Genomic DNA, 22,141 nt, shown 5'->3' on the forward strand with positions numbered 1-22,141 from the left:
AGCATTCCAGAGGAAAGCAACTGGTGCCGCAAGGAGTGGCGGCATCAGGCAGCTCTGGGGAGCCCCTCAGGACTGCAGTATCCTGAGGAAACACTGTTGGCCATCCCCTGCATGTATCTGCAAAAGCTTAAAGTCAGCTGCCTCAGCTTCCAGGGCCTCTCTGGGCCAGCATCCTGACGTGGATGACTGCTGCAGGCACTGCTGGACCCAGGGGACAGGACCAGCTGTCTCGTGTCCACATAGCACCCCTGACACAGCCAGGGCCGTCCCGAAAGCAGACAGACGCTCCCGTGTCAGCAGAGAGGAGCAAGGAGCACTGGGCTCCTCTCAGGGTATCTCAGCTGGGCTCGCTCCACAACACGCCCCCATTTTAAGGCCTGCTGATGCCCAGCTGCCAGAAATGCCTACCTTGTGCTCTCCAAGATGCACAGGGAGAGCCAATGAGCAGGACACTTGGGGAGGCAAACCTTCCAAGCCTTTCTGAGGCCAGGAGCACACCAAGATCAGCCAAGACTCTCCACGCTGCCTGGCCCACCCAGCCCACTCTGGGCTGACTCTGGGCCACAGCGGCTCCCACCAAGCAGGTGGCAAATGCACATTGCAGAGAGTTGAAACACAGATGTCTTGGTTTGGAAAGACAGGTATCTGCTAAGGAAGGCAGGAGCCTCCTCTGAAATGGAAAAAGGTAGACCTGTTCCCTCTGAATTGTTAGAAGTTTGAAATTAAGGGGGGCTCTTGGGCAAAAATATGGGAGCAGAAATAACAGTTCTTTATTAGGGAAGAAATGAAAAGATAAAATAAACAGTGCAGTGAACTAAAACAACATGGACAGAGTCAGAATACAACCTGACACCCTATTGGTCAGATTGTTGGTAGCAGTGCAGTTGGAATTGTGGCTGCAGTCCTCCTGGAGTGTCAGGTGTGGTTCTTTTGGAGAAGTGATCTTGTAGAAAAGGGTGCAGTCTTCCTCTGAAAAGGCAGTGGAAGAGGCAGCTGTTCCTCTGGGAAAATCCAGCGCAAAAAAGCTGTGCTCCTGAGCCAGAATTTCAAGCCTATACATGCAGGTAGGATTGCTTGGCTCCTCCCTCTGGCCAGAGCCTCTCCCAGTGGGATGTGAGAGTTCTTATCAGTCATGCAGTGACACTCAATGGCCCCTTATCAGCAGATGTCTCCCCATAAGGAAGGATTGATTGTGGAAGAGATAAGGAACAAGTGCCCATTTAACACAAGACAAGTGCCATACAGATGGCAAATAGAATACATCTTGCTTTTTCCAGTCTGGGACAACAGCAGCCAGGAAGATGTGAAATGTGTGTGTAAAGGCCTTTGAATTCACAGCGCCCAGAGAGAGCTTTGGGGCTCACAGCAGGACAGAGATGGTTCTGCTCACACCTCTGTCCAAAGGGGGGTAACACATCCTGCTGCAGGTGCTTGGGTTGTTCTCTGCAGCTCCAGGTGGATGCCAAAGCTGCTCTTCACAGCCTTCTTCCTGCCCCTCTGCCAAGTGCAATGGGCCTTCAAGGACTGAAAGGAGCACAGAGAGCCAAAGGGGGACACTTGCAGCTGCCTCACTGGGAGCTCCCTGGGGGAAGCACTTTCCTTGAGAAGCAAGCCCCTTTCCTCCAAAGGCGTTTCCCTAAATGCGCAGCTTTTCCGGGGAACACCAACACAGCCTTAAGAAACGCTGGCAAGGCTGAAGGAGTTCAGGTCCTTTCAGGACAGGCGCTCCAGCTCTAGCTCGTATTCCCCCAAGTGCGTTTCCAGGTGGAGGTTCAGATGTGCAGACCTAGGCCCTCTACCAACACAAGCTGCCCACTGCCTCTTCACCTGCCTCAACTCCTGCCTGCACTCACGGCACCAAATCCAGGCTGTTCCCGGCCACAGACCAGAGCCTTGTTACTACAGGACGCTCTTGCCAGCACCTTCCAGGACTCTCCGCTGTACACACAGCGCTTTTCATGCCCGCTCCCAACAGGCTTTGGAAGGCAGAGCACAACCTGGCTGCCTCTGCCAGCAGCACACCCCAAACACAGGCAGAGGAAGAAGCAGCAGGGGCTGTTTTGCGGCCATGCCCAAGAGAAACGGGAAGGGTGCCCTCGCTGTGGGCTCACTTGGTTGGCTTTCTGACTGGCTCTGAGCCTGGGGCTGCCATTCCTCACCTGTGGGGACCAGAACCACACCCGGGATCCCAGCACTGCCTGACAGCGCTCCGGGCACTGGCACGGTTGCGCGTCCGAGTCCTGGGCGCCGCGCTGCAGCTTCATTTGCTCTTAGGCACACCCAAAGCCCCCTGTTAAGCCCGGATGGTCGCTGGTTCTGTCCTCTTCTGCATCCTGTGCAGGGATGGAGGACTGCTGAGCTTTAGGAAGCTATTCTTGAAAACTTCCAGCATTCCAAGCTCCTTTGAACTCTGTGGATGCTTGCCATGGAATCCCTCACAGCTGGGTTCATCCTCAGGTTGGCTCTTCCAAATTCCAGGGGCTCCAGGGTGCTCAGCAAGATCTGCAACTCCACAGTGTTGTGGAACTGCACCTTCAGCACAGGCACCTTTCCAGCCGGATCTGCCCTCGTTGCTCTGTGTGTGCGCCAAAACATGGCGTGGAAGAGAACGGCAGCAGGGGCCCGTGTGTCCCTGGGCTCAGGATTTGCGTCGCTTCATCTCCACAGAGATGCAGGCAAAGGGAAGAAGCCAAACCGTTTATTAATGGAAGATGAAACAAAGAGATGAGAGGGGAGGGGAAAAGAGGGGATGGGCAGGGTCTGAGGGCTGGAGGTAGGGAGCTGTCAACAGGGAGGGAGAGTGGAGGGGAAGAAAAGGTGATGAATAGACTGAGGGCTGGTGAGGCAGAGCTATCAAAAAGGAGGACATGTGGAGAGAAAAAAAGGTGATGGGCAGTGTCTGGGGGCTGGAGGAAGGGAGCTATCTAGAGGGAGGGAGCTATCTACAGGCAGGGAGAGTGCTGAAGCCACAAGAACTGTGCCCAGCATCAGCTATGCCAGGAGTTCCAGCAGCACTGAGAGGTGATGTCCTCTTCAATGTCTCCGGGTGTGTTCTTGGGACACTGGTTCACTGGATCCAGAAGGTGTGCCTAATTCTTTAGGTCTTTGAGGAAACTGGGCTTGATTTTCCAGGTTAGAGCATGACGGGCTGGCATCCTGCCTCCGGGCTTGAAGGGCTGGAAGAGACAGCAACAGAGACATGGTGAGATCCCGGATCTGTGGGAATGCTAGGAGTCCTTCTGAACAGGGCCATCCCACCCAGAAGGGAGTAGGAGACATTGGAATCAGCTGGGAGGTACTTGCCATGTCTCCCAGACGTGTGCCTGAAATCTCTGTGTGCTCTGCCCACAGCCTCCCTGGTGCGCACCGGGAGCAGAGCCCACTGCAGCCGGGACAGGGCTCGCAGCTGCCCCCGCCAGCCCCCGCTGTCAGCCCGTTGCCCTCACTCACCATTGCAGATCAGCTGGAGCTCTCCCTGCTGCCCCCTCGAGCTGCGCTCGGCCATCCCTGCGAACACAGAGCCTGTCACGGCCCAGCGGCACAGCTCCCTGCCAGCGGCGCTGCCAGCCCTGTGGCCACACGGCCTCCTGGCCCGGCAGGGCTCAGTCCGGGCCCTTGCCGCACGCTGCCAACCCAAGGGCACGGCTGCCGGAGGGCTGCAGCAGCGCCCAGGCCAGGCGGGGCTCCACGGCGCCGGGCCCGGATGGCGCTGCCGGGGCAGCAGGTGGGGCTGGGGCCGAGCTGCGGCGGGGTGGGGAGGGAGCCCGGGCTTGTGGCTCACCCATGAACCTGACGGCCGCCTCTCGCAGGGGCTCCTGTGGGCTCTGCAGGTAGGGCCGGGCCCGGCGCAGGTGCTCGGCCGCTCGGCTCCTGTCCTCTGCCAGCTGGAGAGAGCAGCAGGAGGGAAGGGTTGGCGCGGGCTCCGCCCCTGGGCCGGGCGCTCCCTGCGCCCAGCCCAGGCCTCCCCTGCCCGCACAGCCCTGAGGCCCGGCCAGCAGCCGCTGGCGCTGGGCTCTGGAGGGGTCAGAGGGCCGGCTGCTGCCCGGTGAGCCGCGGTGCCGCCCCGCAGCTCCGCCGAGCTGGGGCTCCATCGGCACCCGGCTGGGACCCACGGGAGCCTGGAGAAGAGCCCGCGCGGCCTCTGGCTGCAGCAGCGGGCAGGGGCACAGCTGCCAGCCCACACACTGAGCACTGTGCCCATGGGGCTTCTCCAGGCTGAGCCTGGGCCTTCCAGGCCGTCCTTACCAGGACCTCGGCAAACTTTGACAGCTGCTCCTTCTCCACCACTTGTTCGAGATCCCTCCTGTTCAGGTACTTGGCCACCCAATGCAGCGTTTCCCGAGAGGCCTGGAGAGCAGCAGAGAGCCAGAGATGGCCCCACAGCCCAGGCCACAAGACCTGTGCCCCTGTGCCAAGGCCTGGAGGAGGCTGCAGCCCGCCAGGCGCCAGGGCAGGAGGCTGCCGAGCCCCCTCCCAGCATCATAGAAATGCTCACCTTTGCCACGTGCCAGTTGTCATCATGACAGTAGATGAAAAGTGTGTCCAGGCTCTTGTTCACAATTGTCTCCAGGGGCTTTTTTCCCTCATCCACTACCAAGTCCATCACCTTACAGAAGAGTTGAATGGAGAGCAACTGCACATGGCTGTTGTCCTAGAGGAAAGGAAAAGACCTACACCAGCTACTCCAGGCCCACCTGGGCAAAGGCCTGAAAATCCACAGGGCACAAAGTTTCTGGGAAGCACCCGATGCCTGTGGCTCAGGATGCAGAACCTTACGTGATCAAAGAGCAGCAGGAGTGCCTCAGCCAGCTTTGGGGCGGTGGTGCTGGATACCAGGATGTCTTTGTGCTGGAGCACATTGGTGAACACATGGAGGCTCAAGCTGACCACCTCTCTATCTCCATCCCCCAACAGCTCCAGAAGGCTTTGAGACACGCTGCACATTCTTCTGGCCTGGGTGGAACACAAGGCTGTGCTGGGAAGCCATGGACAGCTGCACGGCCAGCAGCACCCTGGCACTGCAACCCCACCCTGCTGCTGCAGGGCCCACAGGCCAAAGGCCTGTCCCAAAGCACTGGGGCAGGTGAGGCAGGAGAGCTGGGAGCAGCTGCCTCAGCTCCTGAAGCCCTGCCAGCCCAAGGGGCTGCTTTGCCCGGCGCAGCTTCAGCCGCTGCCCCCTTCTCACCATCGAGGGATCCTTGCTGGGCACCACGAGGCCTCTGAGTGCCAGGCGACGCCGCTCCCTGCACTTGTTCTGCAGGTGCCTTGACATAATCTCCAGCATGCTGTCACCACATTTAGTCGTGTCCAGGCACTCGAGGACCTGAAAGGCACAGGGCAGTGACAGGGGACCCGGCCAGCAGGAGCCCAGAAGCGCACAGGGCTGGGCCCAGGCAGCAGCACAGGGTGTGGGCACTGTCCTGGCAGCTGTGGCTACAAGAGGGCAGAGAGCTGGGAGGCAGCTCAGCGAGGCAGCGCTGGCCAACAGGCTCACCTCCACAAGGAATGCCAGGGCAGGCAGATCCCAGCACGGCTCCTCCCTGCTGAGCTGCCGGAGCAAGTGGAGTGTGATGCGAGAACACAAAGGGATCAAAACACGGAGCATCTTCCTGGCAGGGGGGAAAAAGACACCAAAGCCCTGAGGTGGGGAGACCAAAGCTCTCCCAGCACTGACTCACAGAGGTCTGGTCTTTCCCCAGCATCCCTGGAGGGGATGTGGGCCCTCTGAGAGGCAACCCCTTCTGGGCACCCTCCTCTCCCAGCCTTTTCCAGTCCCCTTGGATGTCCCTCACTGACTAGGCCCTCTGGCCCATGAGCACAGGGACTGTGTGGGGCACAGGGCACAAATGCTGGGGGCAGTGGGCAGAAGAGGGTCTCACCTGGCCAGCAGACCCACGGCATAGTGCTGGATGTGAGCACACAGCATCATGTCCTAGCCACCCTTGCGCTCCTTAGCCACCACCACATTTTCACACTGCAGTCGGCAGAGCAGAGCCTTCATGGCCTGCACTGCAAACCTGTGTGCAGAGCAAAGCCCGGGTCACACTGGGAGCACTGGCGCTGGCCACAAGGGCATGGGAAGGACAGGAGGACTGGGACCTGTTGGGCTTGCTGGGAAGGCAGTGTTCCTCCCTGCATGCTCTCCAGAAATTATCAGCTTCCTCTGGTGGCATCTGCTGTGTGGTGATGACAACATGGAAGAGCAGAGCCACAAACTGGTGGGAGGAATAAAGGACGATGGTCTCGTGGCACTCAGGCACTTGGACAATCAGCCAGATCACCAGAGTTGCCTGCAAAAGAAGCAGCCCAAGGCAGCGCTCAGTGCCGAGGTGTCCATGGGGCAGGGCCCAAGGGCAGAGGCAGGGGGAGCAGCAGGCCTGGTGCCCCCTGAGCCTGCCCCTAGGCCAGGTTTCAGCCCAGCGCCTGAGGCATGGAGAGGATGGAGAGCTGCTGGAGAGGTGACCTGGGGCTGAGCAAAGGCCCAGAAACTCACAGCCAGGGCAAAAAGGTCCTTGTTGTCCCCATCGGAGGTGCACATTCTGTGCAGAGGCCAGTCCTCCATCACACAGAGCAGTGTTGGCAGCGCTTTCTCCAGTGCTGGTCCTGATGAGCCTATGGCTCTCCACATCATTGCAGCAGCTCTGTGGGATGGCAGCTCTGTGTCAGGGGCATCTCAGTCACAGCACCATGCCCTGCGTAGCTGTGGGGACCCAGGTGACAGAGGCCTGGTGCCCTGAAGGGCAGGGGGGGAGCATTGGCAGCAGGCTCAGGAAACAGAGGGGCCTGAGGGTCCTGGGCCTCTCTGCCTGTCTGGCAGAGACCATTGGACAGGCTGTGCAGGGCCACGGGCCCTAAAGGCTGCTGAGCCCTGAGCTCTCAAGGCTCGTGGGCCCCGTACCTGTCACACGTTGGGGCACAGCGCAGGAAGGTCAGCACCACGTCAGCAGGGTGTTCTTCTGCCAGCCTCACAATGTCCGTTTGCAGCCTGGCATCCACAGAGACGTGGGACATGAGACTCTGGTGGATGTTCTCCACCTTGGCTGGCACCTGGAGGAGACATGGGGGAGACTTGGAGCGCTGTCCAAAGGAACAACTTCCCCAGCTTCCCCCAAGAAGTGCTTCTGTTCCCACCACACTGTGCTGGCCTCAAAGGCTGAGGGGGCCCAGAGACCATGGCTTGAGGGGACACACCATCCTGGGAGGCCTCCAGGTGTGGACCCAGGCTGCTTACCTGCTGCTGCTGGTGAGAAGAAACACAAGGCTCCTTGAAACAGTCGAATATGAGTTCCTGACTCAGAGTGGGAGTGGGCGTGGTGTCAGTATTTGCAAGGCCCTGAGTCTCTGCGGTGTTGGCTTTTGTGATGGCCACATCCTCAGTCAGTGCCATGTCAGCCTTTGCCCTGTGATCATTCATTGCAACCTCAGAGTCTTCTGAGTGCTCCAGTGAATCTGGGCTGGTGTCAGTAGTTGTGATGCCCTTAGTCTCTCTGGTTTTGGCGTTTGTGATGGCCACATCCTCAGTCAGTGCCATGTCAGCCTTTGCCCTGTGATCATTCATTGCAACCTCAGAGTCTTCTGAGTGCTCCAGTGAATCTGGGCTGGTGTCAGTAGTTGTGATGCCCTGAGTCTCTTCCTTGTCGTGGTTTGTGATGGCCACGTCCTCAGTCATTGACGTGAGAAGAGCCTTTGCCCAGGTTTCAGTCTCTGAGGTCTCAGAGTCTTCTGAGTGCTCAGCCAAATCTGTGTTGCCATCAGGCTCTGCCTGGAGCTCGGTCAGCCCCGAGTCAGGCTCAGCTCTGCCCTCAGCTGCTGTGCTGCCGGTCTTTCTATGCCGAATGCGCAGGAACTGCCGGAACATCTGCAGGAGAAGAAAGGACAGGGAAGCCCGGGATGTTCCATGGAGTGCTCCAAGCGTGGTGCTGGGCTGAGCAGTGACAGCAGGCCCAGCCCATGTGGGGATGGCTGCTGGTACCTTCAGGCTTTTGCGGAAGCGGCCACGGGCGGGTTCCTGCTCTTGTGTCCGGTCCAGGGCTGCATCTGGCAAAGAATCAATGCACGGGCTGGCTGGCGGGCATCCCCCCAGAAAACGCTCTGGTCAAAATAGAACTGGGGGAAAAGATGAGGAAAATGAAATGTCTGGTGAATGCAGGTGCAACACATTCTGTATTAAATATAGAGTTGGAAAAAATTGGTCCTGGTAAAGTTTTGAATATTAGTGGAGCCACAAGTCACCAGCAGAAGTTATCCCTTTCAAAACCACAATCTTATAAACTGGGAAAAGGAGTAGGAATTCATCGGTTCTTATATATGCCTACGCCCCCCAATCATCCCTCACAGATGGGAGTGGCTTTGTAGGAGCAGGTCAGTGAAAATCAGGATATACAATTAGCAGAGAGCAACAGGGGATAGAAGCCCTACCTCTGTGAGTTTTTGTCTCTATAGATTGGTTTTTTTTTTTTATTATTTCATTAAGTTTGTTCATTTTATTAATCTCAATTACAAGAATTCCAATTTGGTATTTTGGATTATTACTAGTTATATATAGATTGATCTTTTTATTGTAATCTATTCAGATTGATTTATTTGATTTTGTTAGATTCATTTGGTGTTCTACTGGTAATGTTTTATTTAGATTCTACATTTTAATCATTTAATTTCAATTTATCAATTATTTTATTTGATTGTTTTACTCTACAAAGTTTTGTCAAATTTCATTATTTAATTTCAATCATTCAATTTAATCATTTTATTTAAAGTTGACAATTGTGATTCCAATTATTTAATTTCAGTCATTCTGCTTCAAATCTACTAATTATTTCATTCTATTTCAATTATTTGATTTTCAGTTATTTAAACCTGAACTGGATTAGAAATTGTTATTCCAATTGTTTTATTTCAGTTGTTTTATTCCATTTTTTAATTTCAAGTTATTAATTATTTTATTCAATTGTTTTAATTTTAAAGTTGATACAATTGTGATTTTAATTCTTTAATTTCCATCATTCTGCTTCAAATCTATTAATTATTTCATTCTATTTCAATTATTTGATTTTGAATTATTCTCATTTAAATCTGAACCGCGATTGAATGTTGTTATTTCAATTATTTTGTTCTAATTGTTTTATTTCAATTTTTTTCAATATCTTATTTCAATTGTTTTACTTCAATTCACCAATTATTTTAAGTAATTGTTTTAATTATGTCATTCTATTTCAAATATTTGTTTTTCAATTAGTCTTATTTAAACCTGACCTGGATTAGAAATTGTTATTCCAATTTTTTTTATTCCAGTTGTTTTATTCTGGTTGTTTTATTGCAATTGTTTCATTCCAATTGTTTCATTCCAGTTGTTTTATTTCAGTTGTTTTATTTCAATTGCTTTGTTTCAATTTATTAATTATTTAATTCAATTGTTTTAATTTAAAAAATTGTTAATTCCATTATTTTGTTAGATACAATACTTAAAATTAAATGATCATGTGCTAGTCTGATTGCTTATTTCCAATCATTTTATTGAAATTTAATTGTTTTATTCCAATTGTTTCTTTATTGCAATTACACAATTCTCATTTTGTGATTCCAATTAATTTAATTCTGATAATTTTTTCTTTAATTAAATTATTTTATTTTAATTATTTATTTCAAATGTTTTAATTAAATGCCAATACTTTAATTTTTTGTTTGATTTCAATCACTTGATTATTCAAGCTCGTATTCATTACATTAATTTAGATTGTTGTATTCAATATTTTGGATAGAATTTATTTTTGACCAATCAAGGTTCTAATTGCTTTATCAGTTTATTTTGTTAAGAGTTATTTCAATTGTCCTATTTCATATAAGTGTAGATCCTTTCATGAGCTATTTGAGTTACTGGTTGCTAGGTTAGTTAGTTGTCCAGTTCATTTATAAAATGGGGCAGTGTACTATTAAGAACTCCCGTAGGGGAAGGACTGAGAAGGGTAAGCTGAAAGAAATTCCACCCAGTAGCCCTTTAGGAGAAATGATTGAAAAATGGGAAAGTGATGAGAAGTTTAAGGAATTAGATAAAATAAAGATGATACAGTATTGGGTCGAGATATGGCCAAAGAAGGCTCTTCAAGAAGGGTCAGTTTACTGGCCTTGGTATGGTTCAAAGGAGAGAAAACCAGACCAAAGAGGAGAATTTGAAAAACCAGACTGCTTTTACTGCGGTAAAGGGGGTCACGTTAAGAAATATTGTAAGCAGCTCGTAAAGGGCCAGAAATTATACAGAGAAACTGAGACAGGAGTTGGAGAAGGAGAAGATTAGGGATGTCAAGGGCTCTATTCTCTGAGGGCAGTAAAAGATTTAAAAGCGGAGCCCTCGATAAATTGAGAAGTAGGCCCTCAGAGAGAAGAATTTGAATTTTTAGTAGATACAGGAGCTGATAGGTCATGTGTTTTTAAGATACCAGAAGGAGCAAACTTAGTAGAGCAACTTGTAAAGTAAGAGGGGCAAGCAACAGTCCATTTGAAGTACCTGTAATTAAACAAGTAATAGTGAGAGGAAATTCAAGGGAAGGATGTGTTGATTCACTATTTATGCCTAAGTTGAACTGTAACTTACTCGGCCGTGATTTACAAATAAAGATGGGGATGGGGTAGTTCCGAAAGAAGGGAAGATGGTAGCAACAATTATGAGATTAAATAGAGAAGACGAGAAAGAAATAGATTCCCAGGTGTGGGCAGAAGAGGGTGGTTGAGGTTTATTAGACATACCACCGATAGAGATAAAAATGAAACCCGGAACTACAGCCATTCAAGTCCGTCAATATCCCATCTCAGCTGAAGGAAAACAGGGGTTAAGTCCCGTAATAAAAGGATTGATTCAAGATGGGGTATTAGAGCCGTGCATGTCACCCCACAATACACCAATTTTACCAGTTAAGAAACCGGATGGAAGATAGCGATTAGTACAGGATCTAAGAGAGGTCAATAAGCAAACTGTAGCCAGATATCCAGTAGTGCCCGACCCTTACACTCTGTTGAATAAAAAACCACCAGAACATTCCTGGTTTAGTGTGATAGCTCTTAAAGATGTATTTTGGGCGTGCCCATTAGCAGAGGAAAGTAGGGGGTGGTTTGCTTTTGAATGGTATGATGAGAACACAGGGAGAAAACAACAATATCAATGGATGAGATTGCCCCAAGGGTTTACTGAATCACCAAATTTGTTTGGACAAGCACTGGAAGGGTTATTAGAGCAATTTGAGCCAAAAGAGAATACCCAGATTTTACAATACGTGGATGATCTATTAATTTCAGGGGAGCAAAAGGAACTAATATGAGAAACTACCATAAGACTTTTAAATTTTCTGGGAAAAAAAGGGGTTAAAGGCGTCAAGGGAAAAAGCTCCAATTTGTAGAGCAAGAAGTAAAATATTTAGGACTTTTAATTGGGAAAGGTTATAAGAAATTAGCAATGAGTAGAATTGAGGGAATCCTATCCCTGCCCTCCCCAAAGACAAAAGGGGATGTACGAAAATTATTAGCTTTAGTTGGGTACTGTAAATCCTGGATTGATGGACACACCCAGTTAGTTAAATTTTCATACGATCAATTGGTTGAGACCAGGACTTTTGAATGGACTGAAGCAGATGAGGGGAAATTAATGGCATTGAAGGAAAGACTGATGAAAGCTCCGGTTTTAAGTTTGCCAAATTTGGAAAAACCTTTTGAACTGTTTGTAAATGTAGATGAAGGAATTGTTTAATGGTGTATTAGTGCAAGAGTGGTGCTGAGAAAGGAAACCGGTTGCGTATCTATCTAAATTGTTAGACCCTGTGGTGAGAGGCTGGCCCACCTGCCTACAGTCAGGGGCCGCTACTGTGACTCGAATTGAGGAAAGTTATCAACTAACTTGTGGAGGTAAAATTAAGGTACATATCCCCCATGATATAGAATTAATATTAAGCAAGAAAGCTAGTCAGTGGATTACGGACAGTCGATTACTGAAATATGAAATGAAGTACTCACTAATATTGATAACATAGAACTTACAACTACAAAAGTGCAAAACCCTGCACAATTTTTATATGGGAAATCAGAAGGCCACCTTGAACATTGTTGTGAAGAATTAATTGATCTGCAAACTAAAGCAAGAAAAGATCTACAAGAATTACCTTTATTAGAAGGGGAAGTGTTATTTGTAGATGGCTCTTCTCGAATTGTCGAAGGGAAAAGGATGTCAGGTTGCGCAGTCATAGATGTGGAAACGATGAAAGTAATAGAGAAAGGAAAATTGCCAACGAAATGGTCAGCTCAGTGCTGTGAATTGTATGCCTAGTAAGAGGTCTAATTTGGTTGAAATACAATAAAGGAACTATCGATACTGATTCTAAGTATGCTTATGGAGTTGTTCACACATTCAGTTAGATTTGATAGGAAAGAGGGTTCATAAAGTCTAAAGGTAAAATGTTAATTCATGAAGAATTGATAAAAGAAATATTAAAAGCACTAAAAGATCCATTACAAGTCGCAGTAGTACATGTTAAAGGACATCAAAGGGGGACATCAATAGAAATACTCGGAAATAATTTAGCGGATCAGACAGCTAAAGGGGCAGCTTTAGGAAAAGAAGAGCAGCTACTTAAAATAGAAAACCTAAGAGTAATAGATGGGGAAGAGATTCCAATATTCACAGAACGAGAGCAAGAAGAATTGCAAAAACAAGGGGGCGTTAAGGATGAATTTGGGAAATGGACAATGCCTGATGGGAGGCAAGTATTGAATAAAAATCTATCTCGGAAAATCCTGGAAATTCTGCATGCCTCTACGCATTGGAGAACTCAAGCACTGTGTGATCACTTCTTAAGAACATATGTGCGCATTGGGTTATTTGGGCTAGGAAAAGCTGTAACAAAGGATTGTATGACTTGTCAGAAAAGAAACAATAAAATAATGGAGAAAGTACCTGTAGGGGGAAGAGAATTACCTAAAAGGCCTTTTCAGGATATACAAATTGACTTCACTGAATTTCCTCAGGTACAGAGGTTTAGATATTTATTAGTTATCATCGATCACCTTACCCATTGGATAGAGGCTTTTCCAACAGTAAAAGCAACTGCGGAGCTGTTAGTAAAATTCTACTTGAACAAATTATCCCACGTTATGGTATAGTGAATACAATAGATTCAGACAGAGGGCCTCATTTTACTGCTAGAATTTTACAAAATGTAATCAAAACCCTTGGTATGACTTGGAAGTTGCATACTCCTTGGAGGCCCCAAAGCTCAGGAAGAGTAGAGCGAGCTAACCAGACCCTGAAAATTACACTTGCCAAGCTAGTAGATGAAACAAAAATTAATTGGATCAAATGCCTCCCATTAGCCCTGATGAGAGTGAGAACAAAGCCTAGATCTGATGTGGGTATTTCCCCTTATGAATTGATGTTTGGACTCCCATTTTTGACCACCTCACATTGCATGGGGACATACGAAGGAGATAAAGATGTGAAAATTCACCTAAAAACAATTGCAAAAACATTAGAAGAGTTAAGAAGAAAATGATATCTCCCCCAAAGTACTCCTATTGATTTTAAAATCCATAAATATCCAGCAGGAGATTGGGTATTAATTAGATCGTGGAAAGAACAGCCGTTAACCCCCAGATGGGAAGGCCCGTACCAAGTTTCATTGACTACCAAAACTGCAAAAAGAACACAAGAGAAAGGGTGGACCCATGATACCAGGGTCAAAAGTCCAGTTCCGGCTCCCACAGAATAGACTATGGGAAATTTGACTAACATCAAGCAGCACCTCTTGTTTTTATAAGTGTTGTTCTAATGTTGTAATTTATGAACTGTTATTTAAAGATATTGTTTATCAACCTGTTATTTAATATCCTATTTAAATCCAGTATTAGTGTAAAAGTTAAGATAAAGAGTTATATGAATATTTATTGTCATATTTATTAAAATGTTACTATTGAAAATATTTATTGAAGTTAGAAAAGCATCTCTTTGATTTTAAAAAGTAAAAGTAAAACATTCAACTAATGGCAACTAATTACAATTTCTGGTATTTCTCATTACAGAATCAGTGACAAGAAGTCTCCATAAGATAGAGCATTCTCCCACCACTGTAGTGATCTGACCCTAAAACGGAAAAAAATAACAAGTCAACACAGGGAAAGAGTGGAGTGAGATGTGGACACCGGTAAGAACCGGTAAGCACAGGGGGCAAGCCCAGATCAGGTGACAGTGCTCTTACCATCCAAAGCTGACTAAGGACCATGAGAATCAAGAGAGTAACCTGTACTGGACCCCTATGGGGGTTGATAGCAATAACGACTGTGAGTCTCCAGGAGAGCTCACCAAACTCCTGTGATAAGTGCTATCATGCTGTCTATACCGGAAATGCGCGAAGCGCAGTTCTCAGATTCCACACTAATCTTAACCCTGAGTGTGTTGACTTGTCACAATTACAAACCTGTGTAGAAGATGGAAAAACCTATTGGCTATTTGAAAATGAAGGGACCCCTAAACAGAAACTAGTGGGGGAATGCCCTACAAGGGAGAAATGGTTCTGCACTGACAAGAAACCAGGGAATAAGGTTTGGACTTAATGGAAAAGGATTGGACTTAAAAAAAGAAAAAGAAATAAAAAGGGTGAATAAACCAGGGGTAGAAACAAAATTACCGAATGGAAAGAATTTGTTTTCAGATCTAGTAGAAAGAATTAGCCATGAGTTCAACGTATCGAATATATGCTGGATATGTGGGGATACCAGGAGGTCAGAAATATGGCCCTGGGAAGGAATCGCGCTCAGCCCTCAAGAAACTCTAAAAGCAATGAAAAACCTAGATAGAGATCGAAAACCAGACGTCCAAAATGCGGACGAAGTTTGGAACTTAAAGTCCGAGGTAATCGGGGAAGAATGTATATGGAGAAAAGGACTGAACTTTCTTTCCTATGTAGGTGAACTGTCTTGTAAAAGGTATCTAACTACTAATGATACCCATGAGTGGTGGATTCCCCAGAGTAAACATCTGTATTGGGCACAAAAACAAAAGCCAGGCTCAAACTGTTCATTTATACAAAGAGAACAATTGTAGGAGTGTCTAGCTAAAGAACCAAATCTATTTCAAGACGAACCCTGGTTGTCTAAATTTTGGAACAAAAATGAAGTTAGAAATACCAGATCACTAAAATTCTGGAAAGGCCCAAAAGGATTGTTTTGGATTTGTGGAAAGATGGCATATGTGATGCTACCAAAAGACTGGAAGGGCAGTTGTACATTAGGTGTAATAAGAGTGTCATTCTTTTTACTTCCAAAAGATGACCATCCAGATTTAGGGGTACCCCTCTATGATGAATTAAAACGTCAAAAGAGATATCTAATTGGAGGAACCCAGAGCTGGGGAGACGAAGAGTGGCCCCCAGAGAGAATTATTGAAACCTACGGCCCTGCCACCTGGGCACAGGACGGTGCATGGGGGTATAGAACCCCCATTTACATGTTGAACAGAATTATAAGGTTACAAGCACTTCTAGGAATAGTTTCTAATGAGACAGCTTTAGTTTTAGACTTGTTATCAGTACAGAGCCGCCAGATGAGGACTGCCATATATCAGAACCGGCTAGCCTTGGACTACCTGCTGGCCGAAGAAGAAGGGGTATGTGGAAAGTTTAATTCATCTGAATGTTGTCTAGAAATTGACAATCATGGGGACCTAATTAAAAATATAACCACCAGGATTAGAAAACTCGCACATGTACCAGTACAACGATGGACCCCATTGATAAAAGCTAATTGGTGGGATAACATCTGGAATGGAGAATGGTGGAAAAAGATACTGCTTATAGGGGGAGGGGGGTTGGGGGGGGGACTCATAAATTTAATTTTCCTTCCTTGTTTAATACCTTGTCTTATCAGAATGATTAATAACATTGTCCAGACTTCTCTTGAAGGGTTAACAGATGAGAAAATTATGCTGATGAAAGAAAACCAAGACAGAAAAGGAACAGAGAGCGCAAAAGAGATGTATGAGAAATACCAGAAGTTAAGAGAATTTTACCAAAAGTATGAAAGTCCAGTTTGATAAGTTAAGGCTGATGCGGGCCAAGCCCGATCAAAGAATTAGAGGGGGGATTGTTATGAACAAAAATAATATTTAAACCTTTGGGGAACGTAGTTAACAATGGTTAAATGTTGTTACAAAGTTAAATGTTGTTAATACAACTTAAATGTTGTTAATACCAGTAACAAAGTGTGATTAGTTCTATGAAAACCCAGTAGTGTGGTTCATGTATAAAGGGGGAGTGGAACCGGGGAGGAGATGGGGTGCCAATCTTTGTGCAGGGGCAGAGAAACTTTCAGGAGTATTCCGTCATAGAACACAACCACAACTTAAATCAAGATTGGAAGAGAGATCAACATGCCTCCCTTTTGTTAGTTTAAAGTTTCTTTCTAAGCCTGTTTGCAACATGTACTGTGCACTATGGAGAGGATCTTGCAAAAGAATTTGCATTAGGATAAAGAGAAGGGGAGAATGAAACAAGGCCTTTGCTTGACATAAGCACAAGCAATTCACAGAAGTAAACGAGTACTTAGCACAGATATACATAACTACTTAGCACCAGTTAGAATAAGGAAAGGCTGGAGGGCCAAACTGCTGGCAATGCTCCCCCCTGCCCTTCAGGGCACTAGGGCTCTGTCACCTGGGTCCCCACAGCTGCACAGGGCATGGTGCTGTGACTGAGATGCCCCTGACACAGAGCTGCCATCCCACAGAGCTGCTGCAATGATGTGGAGAGCCATAGGCTCATCAGAACCAGCACTGGAGAAAGCGCTGCCAACACTACTCTGTGTGATGGAGGACTGGCCTCTGCACAGAATGTGCAGCTCTGATGGGGACAACAAGGACCTTTTTGCCCTGGCTGTGAGTTTCTGGGCCTTTGCTCAGCCCCAGGTCACCTCTCCAGCAGCTCTCCATCCTCTCCATGCCTCAGGCACTGGGCTGAAACCTGGCCTAGGGGCAGGCTCAGGGGGCACCAGGCCCACTGCTCCCCCTGCGTCTGCCCTTGGGCCCTGCCCCATGGACACCTCAGCACTGAGCGCTGCCTTGGGCTGCTTCTTTTGCAGGCAACTCTGGTGATCTGGCTGATTGTCCAAGTGCCCGAGTGCCACAAGACCATCGTCCTTTATTCCTCCCGCCTATTTGTGGCTCTGCTCTTCCATGTTGTCATCACCACACAGCAGATGTCACCAGAGGAAGTTGATAACTTCTGGAGTGCATGCCAGGAGAAACACCGCCTTCCCAGCAAGCCCAACAGGTCCCAGTCCTCCTGTCCTTCCCGTGCCCTTGTGGCCAGCACCAGTGCTCCCAGTGTGACCCGGGCTTTGCTCTGCACACAGGTTTGCAGTGCAGGCCATGAAGGCTCTGCTCTGCTGACTTGCAGTGTGACCATGTGGTGGTGGCTATGGAGCGTAAGGGTGACTGGGACATGCTGCTGTGTGCTCACATCCAGCACTATGCCGTGGGTCTGCTGGCCAGGTGAGACCCTCTTCTGCCCACTGCCCCCAGCATTTGTGCCCTGTGCCCCACACAGTCCCTGTGCTCATGGGCCAGAGGGCCTAGTCAGCGAGGGACGGCCAAGAAGACTGGAAAAGGCTGGGAGAGGAGGGTGCCCAGAAGGGGCTGCCTCTCAGAGGGCCCACATCCCCTCCAGGGATGCTGGGGAAAGACCAGAGCTCTGTGAGTCAGTGCTGGGAGAGCTTTGGTCTCCCCACCTCAGGGCTTTGGTGTCTTTTTCCCCCCTGCCAGGGAGATGCTCTGTGTTTTGATCCCTTTGTGTTCTCGCATCGCACTCCACTTGCTCCGGCAGCTCAGCAGGGAGGAGCCGTGCTGGGATCTGCCTGCCCTGGCATTCCTTGTGGAGGTGAGCCTGTTGGCCAGTGCTGCCTCGCTGAGCTGCCTCCCAGCTCTCTGCCCTCTCGTAGCCACAGCTGCCAGGACAGTGCCCACGCCCTGTGCTGCTGCCTGGGCCCAGCCCTGTGCGCTTCTGGGCTCCTGCCGGCCGGGTCCCCTGTCACTGCCCAGTGCCTTTCAGGTCCTCGAGCACCTGGACACGACTAAATGTGGTGACAACATGCTGGAGATTATGTCAAGGCACCTGCAGAGCGAGTGCAGGGAGCGGCGTCCCCTGGCTCTCAGAGGCCTCGTGGTGCTCTATTGTAAACTGCATGCAAACCCAGTGGGAAGAAATTATGTCCGACTCCATTTCAGAAGGCTGCATGATTTCTTTATTATACCTAAACTATAATACATTATTATACTATATAAAGGAAGTTACTAAAACTACATACCTACTTTTCTAACTACCATATCTAACTCACTAACAACTCGTGACCCTGTTCGCGACTGTCCAGACACAGATGGATTGGATTGGCCATCAGGCTCAAACAATCCTCACCAGAATCCAATCAAGCAATCACCCCAGGTGAACAATTCTCCAAACACATTCCACATAGGAAAAACAAGGAGCAGACATAGAAATTGTTTTCTCTATCTCTGTGCACCTCTATGAAAAATCCTGAGAGAGAGAGAGAGATATGTGCTTGCCACATATCACCCTTTTCTGTATAAATAAATTAAAAAAAAAATAAAAACTGCATTTGCTATTCTTCTGCAGGGCCCTTGCAAAAGAGAGAGCAAACACATCTCAAGAGGTTCCCTTATCAATTTTCTAGTTATCAATCAGAAGCCGAATCAGATACCGATGTGGAATGTTCAAAGAGATCCTCTTTACCTGCCAAACACCTACTTCTATCAAATCTCTAAAACAAAGCTTACAATATAAAAACCCAAATAACAATTAAAAGAATGCTCAAGTTTCAAACAGCTGAGTGTCAGGAGAAGGTGTCCATTGACTGGAGATGTTGATCTTGACATCCTTAAAAGTCCTTCTCAATCCTGAAACAGAGAACTGAAGAAAGTCCTTCTCAATCCTGAAACAGAGAACTGAAGAAAGTCCTGAAACAATTAAAAAAACATAGAAAACCACTAAATGTGACATCATATAATTATCAAACACAAGAACACTGAATGTCATCCCAGAGACTGCAACAGCTGATGAAACTCAAATGAGAAGAGCTGGAAATCATCTCCGGATCATGATTTTCCAAACTCCCCTGATTTTGATGCAAATACATCTGGGTGATCGTCAACCATGCAAACATACCTTTCCCGTGCAAAAAAAAAACATCACCAAATTCAAAAGAACTGAGAAAATCCCTGGAATGCTATGGCCAAAGCTCTTAGATCAACCACTTTTTCATGTTTTGTCTTTTCAACCATTTCTATTTAATTAATCTTAAAACTAATTTTAATGATTTTTTTTTTTTTTCAGAATCAGAATGCCCATCAGCAGCAGGTTTTAGGACCCTGTGGTGCTGGGCTGGACGGTGGACCCGGTCCAGGTGGGCGGAACAAGGCTCCCAAACCCGGTCGTGGGGGCAAGGGGGCCCCAGGCTGGGAGGCTGGACCAAGGAGCCTAGACCCGGCCGGCAGGGCGGTGGCCTGAGCCCCAGTGGGCGGCCCAAGCCCGGCCGGTGGGGCGGGCTCTTCATCTTCACAGCCCGCTCCCACCATGCGGCCAGCATCACGGCAACTCCTCCAGCATTTTGCCTTCCCCCCACCCCACCCGGGCGCTGCTGAAGCCACAGCCTCTTGGGACGCCGCTGTTCCCGCCCCCCGAACGGGAGCGGGACGCACGGGCTGCCCCAGGACACAGCAGGGAAGGTGTGTTCCCCAGAGGAACCTTCAGATTCCACAGCATGATCAGGCTGGTGCTCAGCCACGGGTGCACACCCCTGCGAGGAGCCAGGCTGTTGGTGCTCGCTGCTGTCGCTGTTTGCAGTGCCTGGTGACCCGGTAGAATCAGCGGAGATGGGGGTGAGGTGGGCGTCACGGCCGATGCCGGTGACGGAGCTGGTGGGGGGAGGTCCTCAGCCGGCGCTGCGGGCATTGCCACAGATGGATTGATTGCTGGCTGCGGCGCAAGGGGGGCTGGCTTCTGAAGGCGGCGGGGGCAGAGCGAAGCTGTTATGAATAAATTTAAGGTTTAACCATTTGTTTGTATGTTTAACCATTTGTCTGTTTACTCCGCAGTTCGATTGTTTGTATGTTCAGTCATTTGTCTGCTTATTCCACAGTTTGGAAGTTCCCTTGAGTGTATTCACTGATTCCACCCCTGTTTGTATTTTCCCTACCTGATGTATTTGCCCCTATGCCCAGTTCACACTCCGGTTGTATTCCCCTAGTTTGGGTATGTCCCCCTGGTGTTAACCCCTTTGTTAGATGCCCTTTATTCCTAGTAAGTTGAACCCTCTTTGTCCCCTTCATGGCGTCGGGTAGTTCAGCCGCTGCTCCCTGAGGTGACTTCCTGATTCCCAGGAGGCCTAGCGTATGCTGCATATTAATTGCCGGACCCCAGCAGAGGACTAAATCTGGACTCAGACCACAAACCAAAGTAGGGACTGCACAACAATCCACATCTACAGGACAGGAAAGTCTCAAAGTATCCGAGAAAGCCTTCAATACCCGTGGAACCGGTCGCCATGACTGGAGATAGGTCCGAACGGAGTAACCCCCTTAGACCAATGAGCCATAATTGAGTCTCTGGACGTATCCTCCGAGGGCAAAGACCCCGACCCTGCCGTAATTGACAGGATTGTCTACCCCTCCTCTGGGACGTCGACTCACCTGGGAGTAGCGTCGGCGTTGTGAACGCCGTACCCCCACCCCCTTAGGCTACCTTTTTATAAAGGCCTTATCAGGAAAGGAGCACAAGGTCTCCTGGCCATTTATTATTTACTTCAATTGGGGGCTCATCCGGGATAGACCACACCCACGAGGGCCCAGGAGGACTGGCCATCCGCCTCGGACCTTCCCAGGACAACTGCCCACATCCAGATGGCGAAGACAGCCTATGGGGAGAGTCGGCAACCGAAGAGCGTCAGCTTGGTAAGACCTCCGGCGGCAGGATACGGGTGATGAGTGAGCGTGTGTGCGAGTGAGACGGGGGCCGGCAGCTTGGACCCCCACGGCAAGTGAGGACCCCTAGTACTGGGGTTCCGGACTCCTGCAAGGGGGCCGGCTGGGAACGGGGGGAAGCGAGAGAGGTCTGATTTGGGCCCGGTGAAGCGAGTGAGACGCCTCCCTCAGGGGTTAGCTGATTAGCTTTGCCTGACTAACTTGTGAGGTGGAGGGAGGGACAACCCAGGCCCCGCTAAGACCTAGCCTCAAGGGAGATATGGGGAGGGAGTAGGGGCCAGAGAGGGCCTCCGAGATCTCCGCTAGGACCCAGCCTCTAGGTCAGAACCCAGGAATGCTGGAAGGGGATAGCGCTACCCTGTTGGGACTGGGCTCTGGGTTTCTGGGAAAGGGGGAGTTAAAGACTGGGGGAGGGATTAGCCTGCTAGGACTTCACTCCAAAACTTCCCCACCCTAGGGGTTGGCCGTTGGAACCCAACCTGAAGGAGAAGGTGTGGGGAGGGACCCCTAGGTTGTATTTTAGGTGGTGTAGTTCCCCTATCCTTTGGTGTGTGTTTTGTTTAGTTTGTTTCAACCCTATGGGCAGGTAGAAGTGTTTTTAAGTGGCGGTGGGTTGACCTGCAGACCCCAGGCTAACCCGGGCACTCGGGATCCTGGGGGAGTGTGAGTCGGGCACAGTCCAACCCTCTGGGCAGGTAGAAGGGTTTTGAAAGTCGTGGTGTGTTGACCTGCAGACCTCAGGTTAGGGTCTAGGCACTTAGGCTCCTGGGGAAATGTGTGTGTGAAGCGTGTTCCTTCGGGCAGGTGGAGGACAGAGCATTAGGGTGTTGACCTGCAGGCCCCAGGCTAACCCTGGCGCTCAGGACCCTGGGGAAGTGTGAGTCGAGTGCAGTAAGGATTGAGGGGGACTGCAGTTTTGTTTTGTTTTGGTGGATTCTTAATTGGTCTCAGGAGGTAGAAGTTTGTTTTGAGTGAATCAGTTGTTGAGAAAGAGATAAGTTTTAGTCCAATTTGTGTTGTCCGTCAGTTGTTTTGTGTTTGGGTAGGGCACATTAAGAGTTTTTTTTGTAATACCCTCAGGATGGGTCAATGTACTAGCAAAAGGAGCTCTCGTGGTGGAAA

The 22,141-nt window shown here is 48.9% G+C and overlaps 2 protein-coding genes across 3 annotated transcripts in view; one reads left to right on the top strand and one right to left on the bottom strand.

The window, feature by feature from the left end:
• LOC128790626 (aryl hydrocarbon receptor-like) overlaps positions 1-22,141 on the top strand; it is a gene marked incomplete at its 5' end in the record, with an annotated part of 198,505 nt that overhangs the window by 135,921 nt on the left and 40,443 nt on the right.
• LOC128790461 (maestro heat-like repeat-containing protein family member 6) lies at positions 2,683-6,125 on the bottom strand. 2 transcript variants are annotated; one of them, XM_053947222.1, is made up of 10 exons: positions 6,100-6,125; positions 5,880-6,017; positions 5,495-5,609; positions 5,186-5,323; positions 4,834-4,953; positions 4,496-4,651; positions 4,246-4,347; positions 3,782-3,884; positions 3,451-3,507; positions 2,683-3,176 (listed from the first exon to the last, which is right to left on the bottom strand). In XM_053947222.1, the coding sequence occupies exons 2-10, from the start codon at positions 5,927-5,929 to the stop codon at positions 3,034-3,036; spliced, it is 984 nt and encodes a 327-aa protein (XP_053803197.1). In that variant the 5' UTR covers positions 5,930-6,017; positions 6,100-6,125; the 3' UTR covers positions 2,683-3,033. The 2 variants fall into 2 exon arrangements, with proteins under 2 accessions (XP_053803197.1, XP_053803196.1); XM_053947221.1 differs by having other exon boundaries at positions 4,777-4,953.

This window comes from Vidua chalybeata, chromosome 7 (assembly GCF_026979565.1).
Source record: "Vidua chalybeata isolate OUT-0048 chromosome 7, bVidCha1 merged haplotype, whole genome shotgun sequence".
Lineage (NCBI taxonomy): Eukaryota > Metazoa > Chordata > Aves > Passeriformes > Viduidae > Vidua > Vidua chalybeata.